The 27232-nt window shown below is 55.8% G+C and overlaps 1 protein-coding gene across 4 annotated transcripts in view; it reads left to right on the top strand.

Moving 5' to 3' along the window:
* PLXNA2 (plexin A2) overlaps positions 1–27232 on the top strand; it is a 153047-nt gene that overhangs the window by 75405 nt on the left and 50410 nt on the right. For all 4 annotated transcript variants that reach the window (XR_015774563.1, XM_088067281.1, XM_005529292.3 and 1 more), the window contains exons 5-9: positions 10632–10732; positions 15266–15389; positions 16248–16401; positions 17549–17645; positions 20915–21029. Coding sequence is in view for 3 of the 4 variants with exons in the window: in XM_088067281.1 (XP_087923407.1) it covers positions 10632–10732; positions 15266–15389; positions 16248–16401; positions 17549–17645; positions 20915–21029 (591 nt within the window). In the remaining variant the exon portion in view is untranslated. The remainder of the gene's footprint in view (positions 1–10631; positions 10733–15265; positions 15390–16247; positions 16402–17548; positions 17646–20914; positions 21030–27232) is intronic.

Genomic DNA, 27232 nt, shown 5'->3' with positions numbered 1-27232 from the left:
AGCTCTGTCACCCACCCTGGGATGAGGGATGCTGTTCTGGAAAAGCAGGCAGAGGGAAACGGGCACTGAAGGAGCCAGAGGGGCCGGGTGGCATCATTTGGAGCCCGGCCCCTTGTCAGGGCAGAGCTGCTGCTGGATAACGCTGTCAGTCACGCGCTGCGCGGGGCACGGCCGGGGCTGGGCCATTGAAACGATGCCTGCGTGTGCCAAGAAAACAAACAGAAAGGGCCAGTCAAAGCTTTTCAGTGTCACTGACACCCTCGGACGTGCCAGAGCTGGGAACAAAGGCGGCATTGAGGCACAGCACAGCCTGGGAGGCTGCTGGGAGCAGGCAGATGCGGGGCTGTGCCCACCCTGCTGCGCCGCGGCCACTCGGACGCGCGGGGCCCTCGCAAGGAGGGTGGCAGGACACGGCCTGGGCTCGCTCCTCGGCAAGGAGGGCAAACAAAGCTCGGCCTCCACGTCCCCCCTGTGTGCCAGGGGTGGCAGGTGGCCAGGGGGTTCTGTAGGGGCAGCAGAACATTCCTGCTCCCTGCCAGGCACAAGGCAAAGGCAGCTGCAGCTCTGCCCCCGAGGTGGCAGGGGATGGCTGGCTTTGGGACGCTGGGCAGGACACGGAGTGCTGCCAGAGATTTGGGCACACCTTGCCCGTGTGCCCTCCAAAAGCGCCAGGCAGGGCCCTCCAACCCATCGGGCTGCAAGGGCAGCCTGAGGATGGGCACGGGCACCGCTCCGGGCAGTGCCACCCCCGTGCTGCGCCTCACCCAAAATCTGAGGATTGCGTTTCCTCGCTGCTGGAAGCAGCTGTGCCCTGCTGTGCACACGGGGCTGCTCCTGCAGCTCCTCTGTAATCCCCGGGCACGCCGGGAACGCGCTGCGGGGACACCGCGTGCTGGGGACCGCCAGGTGCCACCCGGGCATGGGGCTTTGGCTGCTTTGCTCCAACACAGGAAAGCAAGGGTTAAGCTCAGGGCCCCTCTGGAGAGAGGGAAATAACCCGAGGGACCCCGGGGTCCCTCGCTGTGCTCCAGCTGCCTCCCGTGCATGTGCTGCTCATTTTTCATACTGAACACAGCTGCTGCCAGCAGCTCTGTCCTAGCCCTGTTCCTGCCAGTTTTATGAGCAAAGAATAAAGAGGGGGAGCACATAAAGCCCCAAGGGTCATTTGCCAGTTGTCAGCCTGCCGGGGCAGCAGGGACCGAGCCACCGCGGGCACCTTCTCATCAGCGGTGTTCTTTATTCACCCCCACAAGCTGCTCTCCCTTTTGGAGGGAGGGACCTGCTGATGCTCAGTGTTTTTATCAAGGTTTGGGCCCTGATTAGCTGGGTAGGATGGGAGGAGCTGCCTTCCCTGGGGTCTCTCCTGGGGTGAAGGTGTTGCTGTGCCGAGATCGATGCTGAGCAGAGCCCAAGGGCTGCCCCTCTTCCTTCAGCTGGGTAATCAGGGGCTCTCAGAGAGGGGGAAGAGAGGGCACACGTGGAGTGGGACTATTAAACCCATCCCTTGCCAGCCACCCTGAGAAGAAATGCCCTTGGAGCAGCTGCTCCAGCGCTGGCTTCCAGCAGGAAGGCGGCTGAGGTGAGGGAAGATCCCCTTGAAGGGGGATTTGCCCCCAGTGGGAGCTTTGCAGCTGAAAAAACATGGACCAAGCTGGGTTCAGAAGTGATGGTTCCATGTCTTCCATGTGGCAGAAAGAAGACCCTTGTGGGTCCTGTGCCCTGCTCCCTGCCAGAGGCAGGAGACAGGGCAGGTCATGGATCCACCAGCTCTTCTCCTGGTTTTTGGCTTTCCCAATTTGTCCTTCACGAACTGATCCCTGCAAGTCTGCTCAATGCCATCCACTTGCAGCCTCCTGGGCTTGATTGATGATTCCCCCTTGTTCCCAGCCTCACTGGGAGCTCAGGGCTACCAGTTCCCACAAAGTCGGTTAATTTTGTCCTCTCCAATCCCTTCCAAGCCCAGAGCTTTTCCTGGAGCTGATCTGTAGGTAGGCTCAGCAGCAGTCTGCAGGATCCCCCTCGCAGTCTGTTGGGTCTGTTGCTGTACTGACGCCAGTGATATTTATGGAAATATATGCAGAAGTTCCTCAGGCTCTGGTGGAGCAGAAATAGTTTCATGGCATTATTTGCCCAAAACACCACCGTTCTGAGCGCTGGATCCGGACAGTGAGAAGCTGATGTCAAAGCAACTGTTTACAGCAGGAGCTGATGTGGCTTCCAGGGACGAGTGCCTTGGCGTTGCAGCGCTGGGAGCATTAATGCAGCAGTTCTGGAGCCTGTGTGGAAGCTCTGGGCTTGTCTCAGCCCTGCCTTCTGTCAGAGCAGCCCCAGAGCTGCTCTTTGATTGCACATCTCCCACGCAGCACAACAGCAGCCCAAGGAACAGCAGGTAAAGATCAAAGCCAAACCCTTTACCCAGCCTTCTCTGGCTACAAAAACCACCCCAGCTCTTATTTCCCACAAAGGGAGGCCTCGGTTGCTGCTCCCGCTTTCCCAGGGGTGCTTCCAAGCCGCAGGCAGCGGTGTTTGCTCTGGGAGCGCGCCGGGAAGGGCCAGGGCGAGTTGGAAGCGCTCACCACAAATGAAATCATGTCCCGAGGGACGGGGATGTTGTGGGCAAGGTCTGATGGGTGAGAACCGCCGTGCTGTGACTCGTGAGCCAGCGAAAGCCCCACTTGTGTGCCGGAGGTAAAGCCCAGGCTGGAGCTGTTTCCTCTGCCCCTGCCTTGGCACGCCGCCCTGGCTCGGATCCTCACCCTGTGGTTAGGGCTGCTCAGGAGTCACCCCAGTCTTTAGGAGAGGAATGTTAAAGGGCTGCTGTGTAAACCAGCCGCTGTCTGAACGGGCTTCGTTTTCAGCGTAAATCTGCTGCAGGGAATGATTTAACCTTCATCTATTCTTTTTTTTTATTATTATTATTTCATTAAGTAAGATTTATACAGGTGTAGTATTGGAAAGGTCATCCATCCCCTGAGCTGTGGGAAGAGCTCTGTGCATTCCTCCCTCTCCACTTGGCTGCTTTACCCCTGGTTTCAGGCTGGGAAAGCACCAAGCCCGGTTTTGTTGCCTTCCTGGGAAGTGAATTTATCCTTGCCTGGAACACAGAGCCCCCTCAGCCCCATTCCCACACTCGGGGAATCCTCCAGCAGCAGCGTTTCAGCTGGAGCACCCTGGAGCTGCAGTGGCCTTTCCCCAGGGATTGCCTCCCAGCTGGGGGGAAGCAGGGAGTTACTCCCTCCTCTTCCTCAGGAAATATGGGATGTTGGATCTGCAGCCGGGACCTGGATCTGGGCTGGGGATCTCTGGGAGCTTCGCTGCTCCTGTAGGCCTGAAGTGAGATATTTTATGGTTTACCAGTATGTGACAAGGCCTGGTGAGGGGTTTTTGCAGGTATTTAAGAACCTGTAGCATCAAAGCATCAGTGGTTTGTCACCGGGTGTGCTTCCAGTGCTCTGGTCATCCCACAGCTCTGAGCATCCCCAGCCAGGCACGGAGCTCCACAGGCTGAGGCAGCAGAGCTGGGAAGGAGCTTTTGCAGCTTTTCTAGCAGCAACCTGTTCTCCAGGGCTTCTGTGAACCCCGAGAACAGATGGCTGGGCTGGAGGCGGAGATGCAAGGACAAGGGACTCGTGTTGACATTACCTTTACCAGAGCGCCTTTCATCATTAGCATGTAAATGCCAGCAAACACCCAGGAATTATCCATCTATGATCTCTTCATTAGAAGAGGCCTCTGATCAGGTTAATCTCACTTTCCCAGCGTGGAAAGGAGGATGCTGAGCAGCTGTACCCACCAGCAAGGGGAAGTGGAGTGAATTACTGAGAGGGAAGGATGCTGCGAGCATCAGGTTTGAAGTGGCTCGTCAGTGATTGCTTTGCCTCTCGCACAGCGCTGCCAGGGCTGAAATAGCAGCGCTGATGGTGGTGATTGAGCCTGATGGGCCCGGTCCTCCGGGCCAGGTGCCCTGGAACACCTCGGGTGGGTGCAGCAGCTCTCCCGTGGGCAGGAGGGAGGCGGGGGATGCTCCCAGCCCGCTGCATTTTCCATCCTCTCAGTGATCTCCTCTCCCTCTTGGGAAGCAGAAGCCAAAGCAAGCATGGGGGAGGGTGGAGGAAATGTGTTTTAACAGTAAATACGGCCTTGTTATTTATCAATGCAGAGTAATTGAAGTAATTTCATGTCGGTTTTAAATGCAGCGCCCAGGGATCTAATCTATCTGTCTAATATTAATGGGGAATATTTGCTTGCCTCATTCATTCATTACTGTTTTCATTAAGACTCTAGTCCCATTTAGGAGTCTGTTTGTCATCTTAAACTCTTCTGTTTTATCTTAGCCTGCCACAATCCTTTTTAACAACTTAAGTGAATCCGTGAGTTGCAGGCTGGCAGCTTGGGGGAAGGGGCTCTGCTGTCTGGCGTGCGCTTTTCCTGGGGAGACAGGAGAAACAGACGGCTGGAGGCTCTCACAGGCAGCAGGCTCTGAGCCTTCCTGGGATCCACACCCTGGGGATGCAGGGGTGTCACAGCAGAGCTGGGTGCCAGCACGGAGATCCCTGCTCGGACACAGCTGGTGACTCCACCTTTGGAGGAGTCCAGGAAGCTGCTCGGAGCAGGGATGCTGCTGCTGAGTGCTCAGGGTGTTTCCAGCTCGGTGCTCTGGTTCCTCACGAGCTGTGTCCTCCCCTCTAAGGCATCCCCACCCTCGGGGTATCACAGAATCACAGAATGGTTTGGGTGGGAAGGGACCTTAAAGTGCCACCCCTGCCACATCAGGGACACCTCCCACTGTCCCAGACTGCTCCAAGCCCCAATGTCCAGCCCGGCCTGGGGCACTGCCAAGGATCCGGGGGCAGCCCCAGCTGCTCTGGGCACCCTCCAGAATGGAATCTCCTCCCACTGCCCAGTGCCAGGGGCTCTGTCCCTGCTCTCCTGGCCAGGTCCCCACACGCTGGAGCTGGGAGGAGCCCAGGGAGCATCACCTGCAGGGCCGGGTGGGCAGCAGGGCTGGGCATCCCCGAGCTGGAGGCGTCCAAGCCTAATTAGAGTCCCAGGAAAGGGGAGCATTGTGCTGTTAATGACTCTCTGGCAAAATGCTCTGACTAAAACAGTAATTCTAATAAGCACAGCCCAATTGTGAGTGTTCCTTGAACACCTAATTACATTGGATACCGCTCCAAAATTATTCTGAATTCTATTTTTGCTGTTTTCTCACCAAACAGAGAGGGGAAGAAGCGCACACTTTATAATTATTCACCTTAATTAATTTTCTGAGCTTCTGTTAAAACTTTTAAATGGCTGCAGGGAGCACGCCAGGAGTTCCATGGCAGCCAGGCAAAGCACAGAACGCAGAGGCCGTGAACTGATGAGAGATGAAAGTTTGCTTTGTTGGATTGATCCCCACCTGAGCCCAGAAATTTTGGAAGGCTTCACCTTTTATCCTGATTAATTAGTTCCCCTGAGGCCTGGGCTAATCAAAGGGCAGTGCTCATCAGCTGGTGGCCTGGCGGGGTGGCCTCGCCCAGCGGTGACAGTGCCAACCCTCAGGAAGGCCCTGTGATGGCAGCAGGAGCGCGGGGATGTGGCCCTGGCTGCTCCAGGAACTTCATCCTGCAGTCCAGAGCCAGCCCAGAGGAGCCTCCAGCAGGGCAGGGAGGCTGTGGCAGCCTGGCAGGGCCACACCTGCAGCAGGGGAGCTCCTGCCTGCATCACACTCCTGACTTCCAGGAACTCACCCGACCCTTTTTGTGCATTGAATGAAATTGCCACTCCCCTGAGGTGTGGTGATTTTCCAGGGATCCAGGGACCTGGGTCCATCAGAGCAGCATCCTCTCCTTGTGGGGGAGACCTTTAGCATCCCATTCCTCATTACTGGCACGTGGACACCCTCATCACCTCCTTTTCTTGTCAGGGAGAGGTTCTGTGGGTCAGTTCTGCAAGGCAGGGAGTGGTTTAGGGTCCCAAAAGAGAAGGATCTGCTGAGGGTCCTGTCCTCCCCAGCTGCCATCCCTGTGTGGGGACACCGAGCTGTCACCAGCACCCTGAGGACAGAGAGGAGCCAGGCAGGAACGAACCTGTGGCTGCACCTCATTATTTAATCCATGAATTTTGCCGCATTTGCCATTCCAGAAGCTCCTGTGAACACCAAAGCCAGGCCTGCGCTCCAAATTTCATTTCAGTGCGGAAGATGAAAGAATTGCTGCCCGATTCTGTGCGTGCACGAGGTTCCTCCAGCTCTGGAGGCAGTGGGCACATGGAGATGGAGGCTGTGCATCCCTGGCCCTGCAGTTCCCAGCTGCAGATGGTCCGTGAGAGGCAGCAGGCAGGGCTGGGGCTGCCCAGGCACTTTGGAGCGGTGGCTGTCACACACTGCTGTGCCAGCCTGAGCCCCCACCCACAGCTGGGAGGGTGAGGGATGGGACACCTGTCCCTGTGCCACCTCCTGCAGCCCCGAGTGTCACCGTCACCTGCCGGGGGCAGAGCAGGAGCTGCCAGCGCCAGCAGAGCGCCCCGTGAGCGGGCACGTGCCGGACACCAAAACCCAGGTTTGAACGAGGCTGTGCTGCTCTGGGAGCCAGGCTGGGATCTCTGCCTGGCACTTTGTTATTCCAACAAACCCTGCTCAGATGTTCCATATTGATGTGATGATTAACTCGAGCCGTGGTAAACCACAGGAAAGCGTTTGTCTGCAGGAGCCTGTGTGCCAGAACATGAGGCTGCTCCCAGCCCTGCCGGGATGCTGGGCCGGATGGATGGAGGAAACTCTGGCTTGAGGACAATTTTCCTGCATGAGCAAGCCTCACTTCGGGATATTTGCTATTTTTTCAGTCCTTCTTGCTTCCCAGAGGAGGCTGTCCTTGCTTTCATCACCTCCCTCAGGAGCCTGGCATGGCGCACGGACGGTCGGAGGGAGCCAAGGAGATGGGAATGTTTGCAGAGGATCTGATCCCTCACTCGGAGAGTGATCCAGTCCCCCGTGCTCCAGCACAGCTTGTCCTCCTCAGATGTTAATGAGGTTCTTCCAGCAGCAAAGCCAAGCCCACTGCAAAGGTTGCCTGGATCAGAGTTGAAGGGGCTCTCTCCGCGTGCATCTGCAGTGCCGTAATTAAATAATCCCCTCGTAGCCATGGCAACGTTGTCTCCGTGTCCTCTCCCACTCGCTGCTTCTCTGCCAGAACTTCCAGGCGTTGATTTGGTTCTGACAGCCTGGCAGGGGCTCTGAGAGCCCTCCCTCCGGTGCTGGGGTGTGTGGGAGAGCAGAGCTGCTCCTGCAGAGCTGTCCCTCACCTGCTCCCGCCTGCTCTGTGCTTCCTGGGATGGATGCTGGAGCCAACCCCACCTTGGGAGCTCCACAGCATCCTGGGGGTGGCCCTGAGTTGTCTGTGGCTAAAACTGCCCCTTTCCCCTCTCCTCTGTCCTGGCTCTGCCCCGTGGGTGCATCTCCCACATCCTCCTGGCCCTTCCACACTGATTCCACACCTGGGTGTGTCTGAGGCCTCCACAGGGCAGGAGCTGCAGTTTCCAGGGATTTCCAGGGATTTCCAGGGATTTCCACAGCCTGAGGCAGACCGTGCCCACGTGTCTTGCTCAGCAAAGCCAGAGCGTTCCCATCGCTGCACACCGGGATTTTCCTTGGCAAAGGTGCCCAGCGGGATGTTCCACCTGGAGCCCTGCATGGAGCCACAGGAGGAGCAGCAGCGGGAAGAGGAGTCCGTCAAACTTTTTACAGCCCTCTGGGAAAGTCTGACTTTGTTTTCCCTGTCACCCTGACACATTAATGACTGCAGCTGAGGCGTCCTCCTTGCTCCTTCCCACACTTTTTCACATCTCCTGCCCCAGCACAAAGCGGAGTTTTCTCATGAATAAAGGAAAGAATCAAATCTCATTGGAAAGTTCATCAACTTTGGGCTCCTGCTCAGTGAGTGATAGATGGCTTTAATTACACTGAACTAGTTGGCATCTCTACTCCACTCCCCAAAGTCATTAAAAATAGATTTTCTGTTTGAACTCCAGCCCCCTGAGGGGTTTGTGGGCAGCCTGCCGTGGCTGTGAGATGCTCCAGGGGCTGTCTCCAGCCAGGGGAGGTCACAGGCCTGGGCTGGTAGCACGCAAAAGCTGTGGAAACTTTGCTTTGGCTGTTTATTTTAGGTATTTTTTTATTTATTTGTTTGTTTGTTTGATGGTTCAGAACTGGTTTCTTGCACTTCTTTGCTCCATAGGCTGGCAGAGTTGGAATCCGTGCGCTTTGGAGAGTCTGCATTGATTTTTTTTTTTAATTTATTTCATTTTTTAATTTTGTTTTGCTGATGTTATGGGTCAGGCAGTCAGGGACAGTAATAATGAGACTTTATCATTTAATGGTTGAGCAGCAGGTTCGTTTTGCAGGGAGGGAAGGAAGAGAGGGCTGGGGGACAGCAGGGCTGTGCCCTCAGGAGCCAGGAGATCCCCCAGCAGTGCTGGATTCTTGGCTTTTGTCCTTCACACAGATGCTCCTCCAGAGACATTGTTCCAAACCTCTGTGTGGTTTGTAAAGAATTATCATGTGCAGAAGCCGCAGCTTCTGAGCAGAAAAAGAAACGAAGCGCTCAACATCAAATCATCTCTAATGAACTCTTATTCACATAATTCCAATCCTCCGTTATTTATAGAGCGCAGCGAGAGCATCCAGCTCCTCACAAACACGAAACAAGCCCTGAGCTGCATTTAAATCACGGATCCTGCCAAGCCTCCCTTTGTGGGCGCCAGCAGGGCGATGGCAGCGCCGGGGGATTTTGGGGCTGCCCTCCCCTCCAGGCTGGGTCAGAGCTCAGCGTGCTGGGCTGGTTTTAGGGGAGACCCAGTGACTCCCTGGGTGCATGCTGTGCTGGCTGGTGCCTCCCAGCGGGAATGCTGAGAGCCGTGGGATGCTTGTTTGCTTTGGAAAACACGTGTTTGCTTCTGGTTCTGCGGCTGGTGCCTGCAGCACTGCTCTGCTCTGCTCTGCTCTGCTCTGCTCTGCTCTGCCCTGGGCTGGGCTGGGCTGGGCTGGGGGGAGCAGTCCTGCAGCCCTGGGGGGCTGCTCCTGCCACCAGGCCCCCACCCCACCTGTGAAGTGTTTTCTGTTCCTTAGAAGGGAGAGGTGAAGCAGCAAAACCACATCACCTGCGGCCGCTCGAGGTGCAGACCCTGCGAGGGCACCCCAGCAATCAAACCCGAGCCCTTCATTTCCACCTCTGACCCCGAATTTCTCTTCTCCATTCCCAAAGCCCTTTCCACCCAGCACGGGCTGAAGGAATTCCCAGCTCTGCCCCATTCCCAGGGTCCCAAACCGAGCCCTCCACCCACCCCACGGGCTCCACCTCAGCCAGAAAACACCAACCCCGCGCTTCCCCGGGCGATTTCTGTTTCAGGAAAAGCTGTTGAGTGGGGCTGAGGAAACAAGAAGAATAGCAGCCCTATTGGTGTCGAACTCAGAGAGGAACTGGGTTCTCACTGTGTCAACAGCACTTGGCGTGACAGTGGCCGTTGTTTGGGGAGACACTGCTCCTTTCAGAGCCGGCTGCTGGGAGCCGGGTGCTGTTTTGACGGACAGAGCCAGAGCCATCCAACAGTTGTTTCAGTTCCCAGCCAGTTGCAGGCATCGCTGCTGGGGCCCGAGCCCTGCAGGGAGGCTGGGCCAGGATTATCTGCAGCTTTCGGTGGGAGAAATGGGAATAGAATCACAGAATGGCGGGATGGCGAGGGCTGGAGGGGAGCTTAAAGATCATCCAGCACCTTCCACCGTCCTGGGCTGTTCCGAGATCTGTCCAGCCTGGCTTTGAACACCTCCAGGGACAGGGAGTCCACAATCTCTTGAGCAACCTGTTCCAGTGCCTCCCAACCCTACAGGAAGGAATTTCTTCTGTAATTCTCTAGAGGGACACTACAGGAGCTCGAGACAGGGGATGCAGACCCACCCTGCTGCTGGAGGCAGCAAAATGGGGGTTGGAAAGGTTAAAGTGGTTAAAAAGGTTGAAAATGTCTTTGCTGGAGCCAAGCAGTGCCCTGTGGTTAAAGCCTGGTGTGGTTTTGAAGCCTTTGGGGGTTTCAGTGCTGGTAAATAGGTCAGGAGTGTGTGTCACACCCCGTGTGCTGTGAGAGGAGAGGGGTTTACAGCAGCACCTGGGGCTGCTCCCACCTGTGCTCCCCTCTGTGGCATCCCTGCCTGGGAGGGACAAGAGCCCCCCGTGGGTCAGGCCTGGGGGCCCAAGTGGCTGCTGCTGGAAGGGCTCGGAGTGGCCAAAGCAGTGAAACACCCACCCAGACTAAACAAGCTGCCAAAATCCCAGTGAATTATTCCCTGCAGCAGCTCCCCCGGGAGATGGATGAGGCAGCAAAGCGTAAATCAGGGAGAGGGCTCAGCTCCAGCCCCAGGGGAGGCTCTGGCCAGGGGGGCTGGAGGAGCTGGCGCCACCGTGGGAGCCCAGCTGGGGCTCTGCGTGCCCAGGACTCACCCAAGGGACGGGCTGACCTCATGTCTCAGCCTCCAGTAATTCCTACTCTTGGATGTTGGAACAAATTCATTTCAGGCCGTGCTTTTGCTGTGGTGTTCCGTGGCTGTGAGGGTGAAGCAGGACCTGGGGGAGCAGCACTGAGTGTGTGTGGTTCCCTTGCAGGTGTCACGGGTGCCTGTGGAGTCCTGTGAGCAGTACACGACCTGCCAGGAGTGCCTGAGCTCGGGGGACCCCCACTGCGGCTGGTGCTCCCTCCACCACATGTAAGTCCAGCCTTGGCCGTGTCCAGGTGACAAAAGTATCTTTCAAAGCTTCCCAAACGCAAAACAAATTAGGCTGAAGATCCTCAAATCCATTCTCCTCTCCTTTGGCCATTCCCTGCATCACAGCTCGGGTGCCACTGGAGATCCCTGAGCTCCCGGGGAGAGGTGAAGGGTGAAGTGGGCACGGTGGAAAACCAGAATTTAAACTGGTGGGAATGGAGGCCTGGTGCTTTGCACACCCCTCCCGGTGTTTTACACCCTCCTGCTCTGACTGCAAATCCCAAATTACAGACTGCAAATCCCAAATTACAGACTGCAAATCCCAAATTACAGACTGCAAATCCCAAATTATGTGGAGTTTTTAAAGGCAGCAGCAGACGAGACCGGGTGAGTGGGGCTCTGCTCCCAGCGAGGTGACGGCATCAGGGCAGAGCACGGAGCTCTTTTAAAAGCCCCCCAGGAAGGGAGATTTCAATCCTGAGATTTCAATCCTGAGATTTCAATCCTGAGATTTCAATCCTGAGATTTCAATCCTGAGGTTTCAATCCTGAGATTTCAATCCTGAGATTTCAATCCTGAGATTTAAAAATCCTGACATTTCAATCCTGACATTTCAATCCTGAGATTTCAATCCTGACATTTCAATCCTGACATTTCAATCCTGACATTTCAATCCTGAGGTTTCAATCCTGAGATTTCAATCCTGAGATTTCAATCCTGAGGTTTCAATCCTGAGGTTTCAATCCTGAGATTTCAATCCTGAGATTTCAATCCTGACATTTCAATCCTGAGATTTCAATCCTGAGATTTCAATCCTGAGGTTTCAATCCTGAGATTTCAATCCTGAGATTTCAATCCTGAGATTTCAATCCTGAGATTTCAATCCTGAGATTTCAATCCTGACATGTCAATCCTGAGATTTCAATCCTGACATTTCAATCCTGAGATTTAAATCCTGAGGTTTAAATCCTGAGATTTCAATACTGAGGTTTCAATCCTGAGATTTCAATCCTGAGATTTAAATCCTGAGATTTGAATCCTGAGATTTCAATCCTGAGATTTCAATCCTGAGATTTCAATCCTGAGGTTTCAATCCTGAGGTTTCAATCCTGAGATTTCAATCCTGAGATTTCAATCCTGACATGTCAATCCTGAGATTTCAATCCTGAGATTTCAATCCTGACATTTCAATCCTGAGGTTTCAATCCTGACATGTCAATCCTGAGATTTCAATCCTGAGATTTCAATCCTGACATTTCAATCCTGAGGTTTCAATCCTGACATTTCAATCCTGAGGTTTCAATCCTGAGGTTTCAATCCTGCCAGGGGAGATCAGGGGGTCCCAGCCCCAGCAGCTCCCGGGGGGCTCCTGCAGCGGGGCTGGGAGCTGGCAGCCCCCTCACACCACCCAGCACAAAGGGCTGAGGGTGCCTTTCTGCAGGGGAACTCCAGGAAATTCTCTCTGCATTCAGGAGGTGTCCGTGCCCTTCCTTTCTCTGCCCTGCCACAATAAGCAGCACTTCCTAAGGCGGAAGGGAGACCACCGGGCACAGGAGCTCGGGGAGGAGGGGAGAGCCTGGAGGAGGCTGGAGCAGGGGAATAGAAATCCCTGCGGCCCCGTGCCAGCTCTCTGAGCGGCCCCAGAGCCTGAGGCAGGGTTCAGGACCCGCACAGCAGCGCTTGGCCACTTGCCTGAGGAGCAGGTGCTGGAGGGGAGCGGGGAACTGCAGGCTCCTCCGCAAATCCGGCCTGGATTCGGGGCTTTGGGGGGCACAGCAGCTCCCCGCAGTGGGTTTGGCTGGTGGGAGGTGCAGGAGGAGCAGCTCAGCCCCTGAGCATCCCACAGGCTCCTGTCAGGGAGGGGCTGGGGGTAGCAGCAGAGCTCTGAGCATCCCCCAGCAGCACTCCAGGGCGCTCTGGGCATCCTTTGGGGGTTTTTAGCATTTTTTCCTTGCCAAGCCAGCCTGTCCAGCCCTACAGCTGAGCACCCTTTGCGCAGTCGTGTCCCAAAGTCTCCACTGTCACAGCCCCTCAGTCAGGAGGGGATCATTTCCATCCCTGGGCTGGGACAGCAGGGTGGGCAGGGGGTGCTGCAGCAGGAGCTGCGCTGCCAGCGCTGCTGCTCCTGCTGCAGCTCCTCTTGCAAGGATCAGCGAGCACTCCCCTCGTGCTAATGAGCTGGATCTTCACAAGCCACCTGGGATGCAGGTAAAGGTTGTTATCTTCATTTTGCAGAGACAAAACCCTCAATGACAAGAGGAGAGAAAAGTGTCATTTCCTCTGCCCTTTTGGCCATGACATTTCAGCATTAACCTATTCCCAACAAGGGCCCCTCCCCGTGGGATTTCTCAGCTCTCCCTTCAAGCATCTGCACTTTGGAGCAGTGACCATTTTTCAGCTTTTATTTTTTAAGCAGTAAATAATTGTGTTTATCTTGCTGCTCCTCGAAACCTCTGTCATCTTCCTTTGGAGGCCCCAAGTGCTGGAGTGTTTGTATTTAATTTGTCATCAGTCCCCTTTCGTTCTCACACGTTCCTGCTGCCAGCTGCTCCCTGCAAGGGTGCTGGGTCAGGGGTGAGGCTCACACCGTGCCCAGGGATGGCTGGAAGGGTGAGGGGAGGAGGAGGAGGTGATTTCTTCATCCTCAGCATGGACAGAGGGATCCTTTGCTCTTTGGGAGCCATCAGAGGCCCCCCAGGAGATTGTTACAGGATCTCTCCAGCCCAGTGGGATCTGAAGCCTGCAAGACTTCCCCGTGCTGCTCTCTGCAAGTGCCTTATTGTCTCCAGGCCTATTTATCTCTGTTGGGGCTGTTGCCATAAATAGGACGATAAAAAAGAGCCATTCCAGCGAGTCAATGAGATAAAGGCTCCAGTCAAGAGCTCACTTTAGGGCTATCTTAGAGATTCACTTAAACCTCGATATTTCTTCCTTTGGCACCATTCATATTTAGCTCCTTTATGCTCCAAAGGAAAAGGTACAAAAGGGAGAGGCTGAGGAGAGCAGCCCCAGCGTTTGTTGGGGATCACGGGGGTGGTTTGGAAAGGGAGAGTGGAAACTTCACTCACCTTCATCTGAGGCAAACAGCCTCGCTCCCACTGTTCCACAGAACCCCACAATGCCTGGGTTCAAAGGGAGACTGAGGGCGGATTTGTCACCTGCACCCCTGGCAGGGGGTGGGAAGGAAAGGGTTTTCCCCAAGTGACACAAACCAGGAAACCCTGGAGGGATTCCAGGCTGGGCTGGAGCACTGAGGGCCCTCCCTCGTCCCCAGTGGGTGCTCTGCTGGAAGCAGCTGGACTTCTCCCTGCTCCCAGGACACCTGCAGCAGCAAACAGGGATGAGGAGCCCTGCTGGAGCACACGGGGTGCAAGGAGCAGTCCCAGCCACCCAGGCTCGATTCCCGCTGCTGGGAATGGGAAGGAGCTGGGAGCTCGGGGCACGAGCAGCAGCCAAGCTCCCATTCCTGGCTGTGCCTCACCCTCAGCTCCAGGAAGAGATGATGAGCGAGCTGTGTGGTTTTAATTAGGACAGAAGCATCGTCCTGTCCCTGCCTGTTACTGCTCTCTGGTTTGCTTCACGTGGAGGTGCTGAGTCCACGGCTCACCCCACACCCCCAGCCCCTCCAGCACATGGGACTGGCAGCTCTGCATCGTGTCCCAGGGCAGGAATTACTCCTGCCATTCTCAGGCTTTGTGTTCTCACTGACCACAGAATATTTCCCAGCTCCCTTTGGCCCTAACCTGGTGCCCAACACCCTCTCCCCATGCGGGGCATCACAGGGTCCTGCTGTGGAGCACCTCCCCGGGGTTTTGGGTGTGCTCTGGGTGCTCCTGGGTGGTGTTTCAGGTGCTCTGAGTGGTGTTTGAGGTGCTCTGGGTGCTCTGAGTGGTGTTTGAGGTGCTCTGGGTGCTCTGAGTGGTGTTTGAGGTGCTCTGGGTGGTGTTTGAGGTGCTCTGAGTGCTCCTGGGTGGTGTTTGCAGTGCTCTGGGTGCTCCTGTGGGGTTTTTGTGGTGCTCTGAGTGCTCCTGGGTGGTGTTTGCAGTGCTCTGGGTGGTGTTTGCAGTGCTCTGAGTGCTCCTGTGTGGTTTTTGCGGTGCTCTGAGTGCTCCTGGATGGTGTTTGAGGTGCTCTGGGTGCTCCTGGGTGGTGTTTGCAGTGCTCTGGGTGCTCTGGGTGCTCTGGGTGGTGTTTGCAGTGCTCTGGGTGCTCCTGTGTGGTTTTTGCGGTGCTCTGGGTGCTCCTGGGTGGTGTTTGAGGTGCTCTGGGTGGTGTTTGCAGTGCTCTGGGTGCTCCTGTGTGGTTTTTGCGGTGCTCTGGGTGCTCTGGGTGGTGTTTGCAGTGCTCTGGGTGGTGTTTGCAGTGCTCTGGGTGGTGTTTGCAGTGCTCTGGGTGGTGTTTGCAGTGCTCTGGGTGGTGTTTGCAGTGCTCTGAGTGCTCCTGTGTGGTGTTTGCAGTGCTCTGGGTGCTCTGGGTGGTGTTTGCAGTGCTCTGGGTGGTGTTTGCAGTGCTCTGAGTGCTCCTGTGTGGCAGGTGCTCCCCGAGGGACCGGTGTGAGCGGGCAGAGGAGCCGTTCCGCTTCGCAGGGAGCATCAGCCAGTGCCTGAGCGTGGCCGTGCAGCCCAGCAGCATCTCCGTGTCCGAGCACAGCCTCCCGGTGAGCAGGGCAGGGACAGGGCCCTGCAGGACAGCCTCTGTGCTCCCACCTTTCCCCCTTCCCTCTGGCACAAATGTTTTCTCATGAAGTCACGCTCGCAGAGGGACAGGGGAGCCAAGGGGTCACCCGAGACGGGGGGAGAAGGTGGAGGGGGGTGGCAGAAACAAATTCCCCTTCTCCTGGTGCCTCAGCTCACATTTCCCTGGTTTCTGTAGCTGCTGAAAGGAAAGGCTTTGTTTCCCCAAAAGCTCCTCCGTGAGATGTGCTGGGGCCTGGCTCTCTGAAGCTTCCCAGCTGTTGTTGCCCCACACCCCTGTGGCAGCTGGTCCTGCTGCCCCCCTTCCTGGGCTGCTCCAGCACCCCGTGGCAAAATGGTGTGGGGAGCGGGGGCTCGGCCTCCAGGCTCTGCTTTGCCCTGGGGACACTCCCCAGGCGTGCTGGGGACACTGGGGACCTGCTCCTCCCAGGCCAGGTGTCCCCCGTTGGTGCAGGGGGGAGGGAGGTGGTTGGAGCTCAGGGGTTTGGGGACGGTCACTGCTGCTCTCAGGGTCCTGGCACAGGCACTGAGGGTGGCAGAGCTCCTGTAGAGCAACCAGGGGACGAAATTTGCCATTGCCAGCACTCCTGACCTGCAGCACCCCTGCAGCTCAGCAAGGTGGGTTTGTGTCCACAAAGAACATCCTCGCCTTCCTTTTTTCCTCCTCCCTCCCCCATGAAAGGGCAGCTGGCCACCAACTGTGGGCAGGTGCTGGTTTAAGAGGGTCGTTTCGACAGGGAAAGCAGCCAGGACTGGCAATTGGAGGGAGGTTTGGGTGGCTCTGCCTGCTCACAGCTCTGTTTTCCCCCTCCCTGCTGCAGCTCAGCCTGCGGGTGAGCGATGCTCCAGACCTGAGCGCCGGTGTCAGCTGCCTCTTCGGGAACCTGAGCGAGGTGGAGGGGCAGGTGTCGGGCAGCCAGGTGGTTTGTGTGTCACCAGCAGCCAAAGATGTCCCTGCCATCCCCGTGGATCAGGGTAAGTGATGGCTCCTGGGTGCCAGACAGTGCAGGGCGGCTTTGGGAGTATCAGCTGAGCTGAGCAGAGCCTTTGGGGCTGCTGCCAGAGAAATTCCTGCTGCTGTCAAAGCCTGTTGAACCCAGGGAGCCTCATCCCAAGGAAATGCATCCCACACAGGGCAGGATGGGCTGGCAGCAGTGAGTGCCTGTCGTGTCCTTCCTCGCTCCCTGTGCTGCCAGCTCCCACCAGGGCGGGACAGGAGCTGTGTGTCCCCTCCAGGGTGGCTCACGGGTGGCCAGGAGCTCTCACCCTGCCAGACTGGGTCAATCTGGGAGGCAGGAGCCTCCCCTAGGCCTGGCTCAGCACTCACGAGTAGGTGGCTGCAGTTTCTCTGATCTTCGGGTTGGCTCCTCATTAATGTCACCACTGTCACATTTTCTCTTCGCTTGGAGCTCATTTCCCCCTTGGCATCCTTCCAGGTGTCCACGGTGCCTCCCTGGCCGTGGCTTTGTGATTCTGAGGCATTTGATGGAGCCTGAGCCTTGGGGAACACTGCAGGGCCAGGCTTCCCCAGAGCACCCCAAAAGAACAATCTGCTGGTCATTAACCCGGAGCTCAGGCTCCCGAGGAGCTCCACTGGTGCCTCGCTCGTTTCCAGCAGCAGGAAATAATTCCAGCTCCAGGAGATAATTCTGGGAGATGTGCCCAGAGAAGCTGTGGAGCCCAGTCACTGAAGTGTTGGAGGATGGAGCTGGATGGGGTTTGGAGCAACCTGGGATGGTGGATGGTGTCCCAGCCCATGGCAGGGGGTGGCACTGGGTCTTTGAGGATCCCTTCCAACCCAGACCCTTCCATGATCCCACGATTCTGCTCCTGGCTGTCTCTCAGTCTCACTTTTCATACCTGAGAGCGAATCAGTGAACAGGAGAGGTTCCAAAACCGTTCCAAGGCAGAGTTTGCCCCATGTCTCTGGTGCATTTTGCCATCGGGGCTGGTGCTCTGGAGGCGTTTCTGGGCACAGGCACGCCGGGGTGCTGCAGGGCGGGCTGGGGGTGGGGGTCCTGCTGGTGGGAGATGAAAACCCGAGCTCTGGTGGCTCAGCAGCGGGCAGGGGGCAGCAGATCAGCCCGGGGTGCAGCTCTGACGGGATCTGCTCTGTCCCCAGACTGGTTCGGTGTCCTGCTCCAGCTCAAGTCCCGGGAGACAGGCAGGACCTTCGTCAGCACCGAGTTCAAGTTCTACAACTGCAGCGCCCACCAGCTGTGAGTGCTCCTTCCCTCGCCCCAAGCAGAGCCAAAAACAAACCCAGATTTGGGGAGTGGGTGCTGGGACTGGATTTGGGGGGTTGGCACACACCGTGCCCGGGTCAGGACACACACGGTGCCCAGGTGAGGGCACACACGGTTCCGGACCTGGGCAGCCCCTGGCCGGGCTCCTCGGCACTCCGAGAGCCTCGGCAGAGCCAGGTGGAGCCAGCCAGGAACAACCTCAACCTGCTGGTGCCCCCAAGCTGTGCGATCCCGCAAGTGAGAACTCGGATATGGCAGGGAAGGGAAGGGAAGGGAAGGGAAGGGAAGGGAAGGGAAGGGAAGGGAAGGGAAGGGAAGGGAAGGGAAGGGAAGGGAAGGGAAGGGAAGGGAAGGGAAGGGAAGGGAAGGGAAGGGAAGGGAAGGGAAGGGAAGGGAAGGGAAGGGAAGGGAAGGCAAGGGAGGGGAAGGGAGGCGAAGGGAGGCGAAGGGAAGGAAGGGAAGGGAAGGGAAGGGAAGGGAAGGGAAGGGAAGGGGTCTGGGGAGGGGGGATGTGGGCAGAGGGATGTGGGATGGGGAAGGTGAGGATGCAGGAAGAGAAGGTGGGATGGGGAAGGTGGGATGGGGAATGTAAGGATGCAGGAGGGGAAGGTGGGATGGGGATGGGGAAGGTGGGATGCAGGAGAAGATGGGATGGGAAGGTGAGGATGCAAGAGGGGAAGGTGAGGATGCAGGAAGGGAAGGTGGGGATGCAGGAAGGGAAGGTGGGATGCAGCCCAGGCATGTGGGAGGCTCTGTGGAGGGGCTCCGTTTTGCTGAGGATGTGGAATCACATCCCCCCGGCACTGGAAGGCAGCAGGCAGCTGGCCAGCCTTCAAAACACATTCCCAGACCTGAAGCATTTATGGATTTCTCTCTGGAAACCAAGCAAGCTCCAGCACTGTGGGCAGGAGCTGCCAGCAGCTGCAGGGGTGGCAGGGCTGGGAGATCTCCTGGGGCAGGGGGCAACTGCTGCAGCCACCGAGTGACAGCACGAGTGAGGTCACTCCCAGCCTCTCTGTGCTGGTTTGAAGCTTCAAGCTCCAGGGCCTTTCCTGCTGCACTCAGAAGAGGGTTTGTGTGCTTGTGTGCTTGGCTGGCCTCTGGTTTTTCTAGGCAGGAATTCATTTTTAATTTAAATTTTGTTGTGAGCCACAGCACAGAGCAGAGGTACTGGGGTGACAGGGAATCCTGCAGTCCTGTGGGATCCGTATCCAAATCCCAGTGATTCCTGTCCTGCTGCCCCTCAGGCACAGCTGCATCCCCAGGTCCTTGTCCCTGGCTCAGGCTGGGCAGCACCAGCAGCGCTTGCAGTGGCCCCAGGCTCCTCTGCATTGCCCTGGATTGGAATTTGCATGAGGAATGGCATTCCAGGGACCCCGTTTTCACAGAGGAGCCGAGGTTTGCATCAGGAGGGGCAATACATCCTTCCTGAGCTGTCACTCGGCTTCATCTGCCTTCCCCTGCTGGAGTTAAAGTGCCTGGGGTGGTAAATCCTGCAGCACTTCCATCACTCCGGGCTCCTCCTCCCAGGGTCCAGGGAGGGCACAGCCAGCCTGGCAGGGATGAATCACAGCGGGCAGAGAGGAGGCAGAAGCAGGGCTCAGCCAGCAGGGATTTATTGATGTGAGGCTCTGCTGCAGTGCTGGGGGGTGTGGGGAGCAGGGGAGCCCTTTGGGACATCTGACACACCCCTGCCAGGTGACACGGGGAGAGAGGGACACGAGGGCCTTAGGGACAGCCAGGAACCCTCCTGTGATGCTGTGACCCCATGGCTGGGGTGGCTCAGAGCTCAGGGCCGTGGGTTCTGTGTCCCCAGGGAGCTGCAGGTGGGACAGGGAACCTTCCCTGTCAAGTGCCTCTTAGTAAGGACCTGATGGGGTGGGGAAAGAAGCAAAGGAGGCAGCGGTCCTTGAGAAAGCTGGATGGGGATGGAAGAGCCAAGGTGGTGACCTGCTGTAAGCCTGGGAGCTCTGGATCCCTCTGGGATCCCTTGTCCTGCTGCCAGGCCTGGGGAGAGCTGGAAGCAGCAGCAGGAAACCACAGAAACCACGGAACAGGGAGAGGTGCCAAACCAAACTAAAGCAAACCAAAGCACTGGCCTGGGCGGCCAGGGAGATCCTCCTCCCTCAGAGGGGAGTTGGGAGCCCCACCAGCCCCTGCTGGGGATTCTGGAGGCCAGGCCAGGTGAGGTGAGGTGCTACAGACCCAAACAGGGACAGAAATGGGCCAGACAAATGAGCAATTAAACAAACTCGCTGTCCTCCCCAGATTGGCCTGTGGATGATTAGAATGAGCTCCCCTGGCTATTGAGGTCACCGGGGATGCATCGGGAGAACACAACGGAGTCACTGGAGCTCGTTCTGGTGGCAGCACTCTGGAGCTCACACTGCTCCCTGTGCCCAGCTGGCCCCTGCCTGCAGAGCTGCTCTCCTCCTCTTCCCCAGCCTCGTGCCTCAGGCCACGCTGTCACTTCCCTGGTGACATTTGTCTGCCTGCCCTGGCCTGGCTCCAGCTCATCCCAGCGCTTCCCTCTGCAGGCAGCACCAGCGTGCCGGAGCCACGGGCCATGCCATGGCACCGGATCCACGGGCACAGCTGATCCTTGTGCCACCAAGAGCTGCCACGTGGCAGCAGGGGTGGCCTCGGAGATGGAGGAGGTGGCAACTGCCAGGGTTAGCAGCTGTCACAGCTCCTGTGGCAGCAGCGAGTGGGGAACAAAACCCACCCAGCCACTCTGCTGGCAGCTGGGTTCCCTGGGGCTGAAAAGGGTCTGTGTTCTTTCAAAAACATTTCATAAACAGTTATTTTTTCTTTCCCCAACATGAATCAAAAGCACTTGCTGCACCCTCTGCACTCCAAGGCCAGGCAGAAGTGTTGCTGTTGACTTGAAGCATTCCTGACTCGTAGAACAACTGATCCCATTTTTGCCAGGCTTGCCTTCTTTTCTAGAAACCAAACCCTGGTGTCTGTGCAGTGCCCTGCTCTATTTTACACCAATCCAACGATGTGTAATAAATCCCAGCTTGCATTTCTAAGCAATGAATTGTGAGGCTGCCCCAAGTCTGTCCTTCCAGCGTGTGCGTTTCCCCACACCTGCTCCTTGGTTTTTGCTGTATCCAAACCATCCTCCCCTCCAAAGAAATAATTTTCCCAGGAATCCTGGATTTCTGGCAAGGCCTGGGGATGGCTGCAGCCCTTCCAAGGTGCTGAGCCCTGTGCTAACCCCTCCTTTTTCCCCCCAGGTGCCTGTCCTGCGTGAACAGCGCCTTCCGCTGCCACTGGTGCAAGTACCGGAACCTCTGCACGCACGACCCCACCACCTGCTCCTTCCAGGAGGGACGGATCAACGTCTCCGAGGTACCACGCTGGGATTCTTCCCTTTACCCCTTGCTTTTCCAGCATAACCCACCTTCGTGTGAGCTCTGCTGGCTTCCCCGGGGTGTCTCTGGTGTCAAAAGGAGCAGAAGCAGCTTCAAACAGGGAGGTGCTGGTGTCACTGCAGTGCTGCTCCTGACCTGAGCACCAGAACTGACCCCTCCCCGGCTGTGTGGGAATGCCCGGGTTCATTAATTGCAATAATTAATTAGTGCTTTCCCCCAGGGGTGCCAGAGGCTCCTCAAAGCCTCTTCCAGCACCTCTGCCAGCAGCCCCGGCACGCAGCGTTGCCTTTGTCCGAGGCCAGCCTGGGCCTCGTGCCTCGTGCTGCCAGGGCTGGGATTTACAGCAGGACCTGCCCTGGGGGCTGATGGAGGGGGGAATTTCCAAAGTGCACAGCCCCGGATTTTGGAACAGGGAGCTGGTTCGGGTTCCAGCCCTGGACCCGGAGCCATCTCTCTTAGCAGTTCATAAAAGGTGTGGGGCTCCAATCCAAAAATGCTTTTAACACTTGGAAAGGCACAGCCTGTGAGTGGCTCTGCCAGCTCTCCTGTGTGTCCCAGGGCACAGGGATCCGTGGAGGAAAGGGGTTTGTTAGCACAAATTCCTGGCTGAGCATTGCCAGGAACCCTTGGGCTGGGGTTTGTGCACTCCTTGTCCTGCCCGATGCCCCTGCCTGAAATGAGTGCAGGTCCTAAGGGAAAAATGGTTTAAAAGATGCTCTGGAAATCCAGAGAGTCCTGGAAAGTGGGAAAGGCAGCAGTGAGGACATCTGCAAATGTGAGAGAAGGAAAGGAGAGCAAGGTGTGCCAGTGTCCAGACAAATCCCTGTCAGTGAGTGATGGCGATGGAGGAGAGCACAAGAGATCAGTCGGTGGTGTCAACACTGAGTTGTCAAAAAGAAGTGACTGAAGGTTTTGCCAGGCTGCTGCTGAACTAGGACTAAACTCTACTCTCGTGTCTCCCTGGCTAAAATGCTGCAGGAGGTTCAGAGGTAGAGGGGAGAGTGATTTATGAGCCGCATGTGTGAGAACCTGGGTGGGAATCTGCAAATGCAAGGACGAGCAGCGTGCCTGGGATGGGAGCGGGATGGGAAGGAGAAGCATCCACCCCAGGAACAAGCCAAAGGCTTCCTCCAAACAGTTCAAAGTCAAGAAACTTCCTTTCACCTTATCAAGGGAAAGCAAAACCCTTTTCTTCTCCTTCTCTTGAGTGATGGAGGGGTTTTCCTTCACACTCAAAGCATCCCTGTCCCTCCAGGCTGCTCTCTGTTCTCAGGGTCTCCAACCCCAGGATCTCAGAAGTGTCTGACAAGTCCCTGCTAAAGGACAATCCCATTATCTCTGTTTTCCTCCTGGGAACACCCAGGACTCGCCTGAGATCTCAGAGGGAGATAGTGGAGGAGCTGGTATCCCTGGAAGTTCCTGCTGCGATCACAGGGCTGTTGTGTCTCCAAAGAGCTTCCTCTGTCATCTTCATCTTGCAGAGGTTGTTTCTTACCAGGTTTTGGGATCTCTCACACCTTCCTGGTGATTGCTTTTGATAAGGGCTGATGATAACGATACAGTTTCTCTGCTGTCCACCATTCCTTCCCCAGACCTTTGAGCACGGGCAAAACCACCCCAAAGAAATGTGTTTGCTTACTTAAGAGCAATGAATTTCCTCTTCACACACAGCGTGGTGATAATGCCTTTGCTATGGGCTCTTCACCAACACAGAAATAAGTAAATGCCTCATGAAGAGTTTCCTCTCCTAAACCAATTCAGATCACAATGTTCTCATTGTGTCACGGCCTGATGTATTAGGAAATTGTTTGTGCTTAGCCTGGCTCCCTCCCCAGCAGAGCCAGCGGTGTTTGGAGCTGGTGATCTCGGTGTCTGTGCCCTACTTTCGGTCCCCTGTGCCTCTCCTTATGTAAGGTTTACACACGTGTTCACATGGGCCTGCAAACTTGCTCGCATCTTTATATTTAATTTAAGGGAAAAATATCTTGAATATTCCCTTTTACTCCTGGCCCATCAGAATTGGCGTCCCCGTGGGATTGGATGTGCAACGAGCTCCCTTTGATGCTCCCAGGAGTTGTCTGTCTGGAGGAGGAACAGGAGCTCAAAGCCTCAGCCACTTCAGGAGGAGATGGGGAGAGAAATTCCTTCCTGGTGAGCAGTGCTCTCGCTCCTTGCAGGCTCCTGCCCCTCCTGACCGAGCTGAGCTCTGCCCTTTGACCCTGCCTTCCATGGAAATACACCCAGAGAGCTTTCCTCATCCACCTGCCCTGCTCAGATCCAAGGGCAGAGCTCAGGGGAGAGCTCTGGGCTGCAGAGCTGGAGCGCAGAGGAAGCCCCAAAGGCGGGTGGGTGCTTTAGGAAAAGTGAAAATGTAAAGGACATGGTTTGGGGTCCCTGGGAAATGGACACAGAGCCTTTCACAGCCTTTGCAGCACAGGGATCCTGCAGGACACAGCTGGCTGCTCCTGATATCCTCCCTCTCATGGGAATTTCTGAGATGAGGAGCTCCTCTGAGCTCTCCATTTCCAGGTAGCCAATTCTTTAGGAGCTAATAATTAGAGGAGCAATTCTTTTCCCATCCTTTTCCTGGTCGGAGTCTTCACTGTCAGCAGAAGGTGCCTGCTCAGACCTTGCTCCCACTAAATCAGGATTTCTCCAAGAGGTTCTCGTGGGTGTGGAGCACCGATTGTCCCACTTTACAGAACTCCAGATCAAGGCACTGATACCATTTTAACGTGTCTGATGTGGTTTGGTTTGCGCGTGTGTGAGGTTTTGTGATGCCTCTCTCTAAATATCTCAAACTTCCGAATGAGGAGGACTGTGGATGCATAAACATCCTTACACCCCATCCCAGAGGAGAGCTGGAACCAAATAAATCCTCTTAGCTGCCCAGAATGTGGGAGCCCGTCCCTCTTTGATGTCGGGTGTGTGCTGATAATGCCATTTCCACAGGAGGGACGCTGGTTTGGGGACAGAGGGTTTCAGACTGGGGGATTTCAGTGCCCTTGCCACTCCTTTCAATTCCCACTGATTTTATGGCAAGGCCCTCGCCCCAGGCTGTGCCCTCGGCTGCTGAGTGCTGCTTGAAGGGAACAAAACAACATCAGCCCATCCTCATGCCAGTCCTGACAATCCCCATGCCGGGAGAGCCGAGATGTGCGGGAGGTGACTCAGAGCCGCACCTCAGGCCACCAAAATCAGCCAATGCAGGGCCACACCTGACTTTGGAGAGATGCCTTGGGCTGAAATAGGAACAAAAAGCCCGGTTTCAGCAAAATTCCCTCAGCTGCCAGCTGTGGAGGTGCTTTTTTCATCCGTGGCGTGGATGTTTGGTGCTTGGAGGGATGGAGCCAGGCGGGAAGGGCTGCAGGGAGCAGGGGGAGATGTTCCTGCCTGTGACCTGGGGAATTGCTGCTGTCCTCACCTCTGGCACACCGAGGTTTGTTCACAGCAGGGAAAGATGCTCTCCACGCCTGTAAATATCCCCCTGCCTCCCAAACTGATGGAGAGGACCCAGGTTCCAACACGTGCCCAGGGCTGGTGGTGTGGGGAAGGAATTTACCAGGCTCGGCTCCAGCTGCCTTCCTTTCATGTCTGGTTTCTAAGGAACAGGGGCTGCTCTCCTTTCCAGTGGCATAAATGAAGGATAATGTGTTTCCCTGAGTGACAGGGACTGTAATTTATATCATTGGGAACACAACTGTGAACCAGGGGTTTACATTCACGTGCCAGACCGGGTTATGTTTATAACTTTAAAATAACGCATAGCGAGTTAACATTTGGGGAGAGTTTGCGGGGGCTTTTTGAAGATGAAAAGTACAAAAGCAGTCTATTTTCTGCCATTTGGGCTAAATCCCGTAGTCAGAAGAATTGCCTGCCATTTGTAGGCAATTTTTTTTTTTTTCCCAAATAAGAGCAAGGAGGTTTGACCTACTAAAACTGCTCGGTTAAACACAAATAATAACCATGGGTGCTCTGTTCTGCTCCAGAGACAGCTGCAGAACGCGGGTCTTTAAGGTATTTATAGACCTTGGAGTCTTTGAGGCTAAAAAGTGTTGGAGAAGCATAAAATGTCTTTGTAAATTGTGTGTGCTGATACTTCACAGGCAGAATATTCCCCGAGAGTCTGTGCCACTCCGGCATCGGAGCCTTGTCTTCCTCCAGCAGATCTGATCCGTGTTTATTCTGGCGCAGGGAAGTCAAGGAGGATAATGAGAGGATTCTGCGTGTTTGTTTAGCGAGAGGAGGCGATAATGGCCTTTCTAACTCGCTGCAGGATTTACCTCTCATGAATTAAAAAACAAAGTAAACTGATTATGGAGCAGGCTGTGTGTTCCACCGCCTTTATTCGGGGTTTTCTGGGTGTTTCTCGCTCGTGCTGGGCAGGAAAGGCAGGATGGGGCACCCAGGCCTGGCAGAGAGGGGACAGGAGGGACCTTGGATGCTGCCAAGCCCATCCCAGCTCGGTGGGAAATTCCTGTAAAGGGAATCAGCATCCCCAGAGGCGCTGCTCGAGCTGATGATAAACCCCCAACAAAATGATTTATCTGAGCTCTGGCTTTTCGGCCAGGGAGCAGCTGGGAGAGGTGGTGGAGGGACAAACCACCCTGCCAGGCTGTGCTCCTGCAGCAGCACCCCCGGGAGAGCCAGAACCCCACTCAGGGGCTGTGGGTGCAGGGATTTGGGGTGCAGGAACTTGGGTTTTCAGGGATTTAGGGTGCAGGGACATGTCTGTGCAGGGATTTGGGTGCAGGGACATGGATTTTCAGGAATTTGGGGTTAAGGGACATGTCTGTGCAGGGATTTGGGGTTAAGGGACATCTGTGCAGGGATTTGGGGTGCAGGAACTTGGGTTTTCAGGGATTTAGGGTGCAGGGACATGTCTGTGCAGGGATTTGGGGTGAAGGGACATGTCTGTACAAGGATTTGGGTGCAGGAACTTGAGTTTTCAGGGATTTGGGGTGCAGGGTTGTGGGTGCACATCACTGCAGCAGCAATTTCAGAAACTGGAAAAGGAAAAGCCCTGGAAATGGAGCAATTTCAGAAACAAACTGGAAAAGGAAAAGCACCTGGAAATGGCTCACAGGGGCTCCACAGGACATGCAGGGTCTGAGCTGACCCCAACCCTCCCCAGCCCCAGCAGCTCCACTGGCTCAGCTGAGAAATCCAGCAGTGACTGCCTGCAGCAATGAGGCTCCCCACCAGCATCCTGGGTTTTCCAGAGTCTGGCATCTTCCCACGGATGTCTCCATCCCAAAATGTGGATCCCTTATTAGTGTGATCACTGCAGCTGTCAGCCAGCACCGAGGGGCCTCCTCGCTTCTGCCCAGGCTGCGCCTGCCTTGCTCGCCCCACAATCCCAATGTGACATTTTCCTTCCACTGGAACCAAAGGAATAAACAACAACAACAACAAAAAATTAGATTTATTTTGCCCCACTCGTCTCTAATGATGGCAGAACAATTTTTGCTGGCAGCATTTTCAGCACCAGAGAGCAGATCTGGGAATGGGATGTCTGGGAAGGCAGGAGCCTTTCTTTAGCAGTCGCCTCACGGACGGAGCTGGCCGGGAAGGATAATGGTCCATAACATATTCATTATTTTCAGGACTGTGCACTGAACTTCTCCCACTGGTAATGCAAGTGGAGATTTTTTGTTTTCAGTCATAATGGGGTGAAGGATTCAGGCTCCAGGTTGCTTTTCCTTCCACGGGATTTCACAGGCAGGAGCGGAGCCTCTTGTCCCCTGTTGGTGTTGGATGTGACTTTGAGGTGAAATGCAAAAACCTCAGCCACAGGCAGGTGTTGAGTGGAAGGTGCCACAGGCGTGTGGTGCTTCAGAGAGCGAGGAATGGGCAGAGGCAGCTTGGAAGAGCTGGATGGAAAAAGCTGTGAGCCCAGGGAGTTTGCTGGTGGTGAGCTGGGGCTGGATCCACCATCCCAGGGTCAGTGGGGAGCAGGGAATGCCATTCCCTTCCAGCCTGTGCACCCACTCCACTGCAGGAAAGGGCTTCCCTTCCCTCCCCAGCACAGCTGATGGAGTTTGAAATCACTCCTGGCTGTTAATCCGTGAAAGTCCCTGTTAGAAATAAAATAAAATAAAATATATATACGGAAAAGTGCCACTAAAAGGTTTATGAGGCTGCAGTTTCAGTTAGCGGCTCCTCCGGACCGGGGCAGCA

The sequence above is a fragment of the Pseudopodoces humilis genome, chromosome 26, assembly GCF_049639895.1.
Source record: "Pseudopodoces humilis isolate 2021_Gansu_Grassland_sample_001 chromosome 26, ASM4963989v1, whole genome shotgun sequence".
NCBI classification, from domain to species: domain Eukaryota; kingdom Metazoa; phylum Chordata; class Aves; order Passeriformes; family Paridae; genus Pseudopodoces; species Pseudopodoces humilis.
Note: the sequence above shows the minus strand (reverse complement) of the source record. Positions and strands in the feature narration are given on the sequence as shown.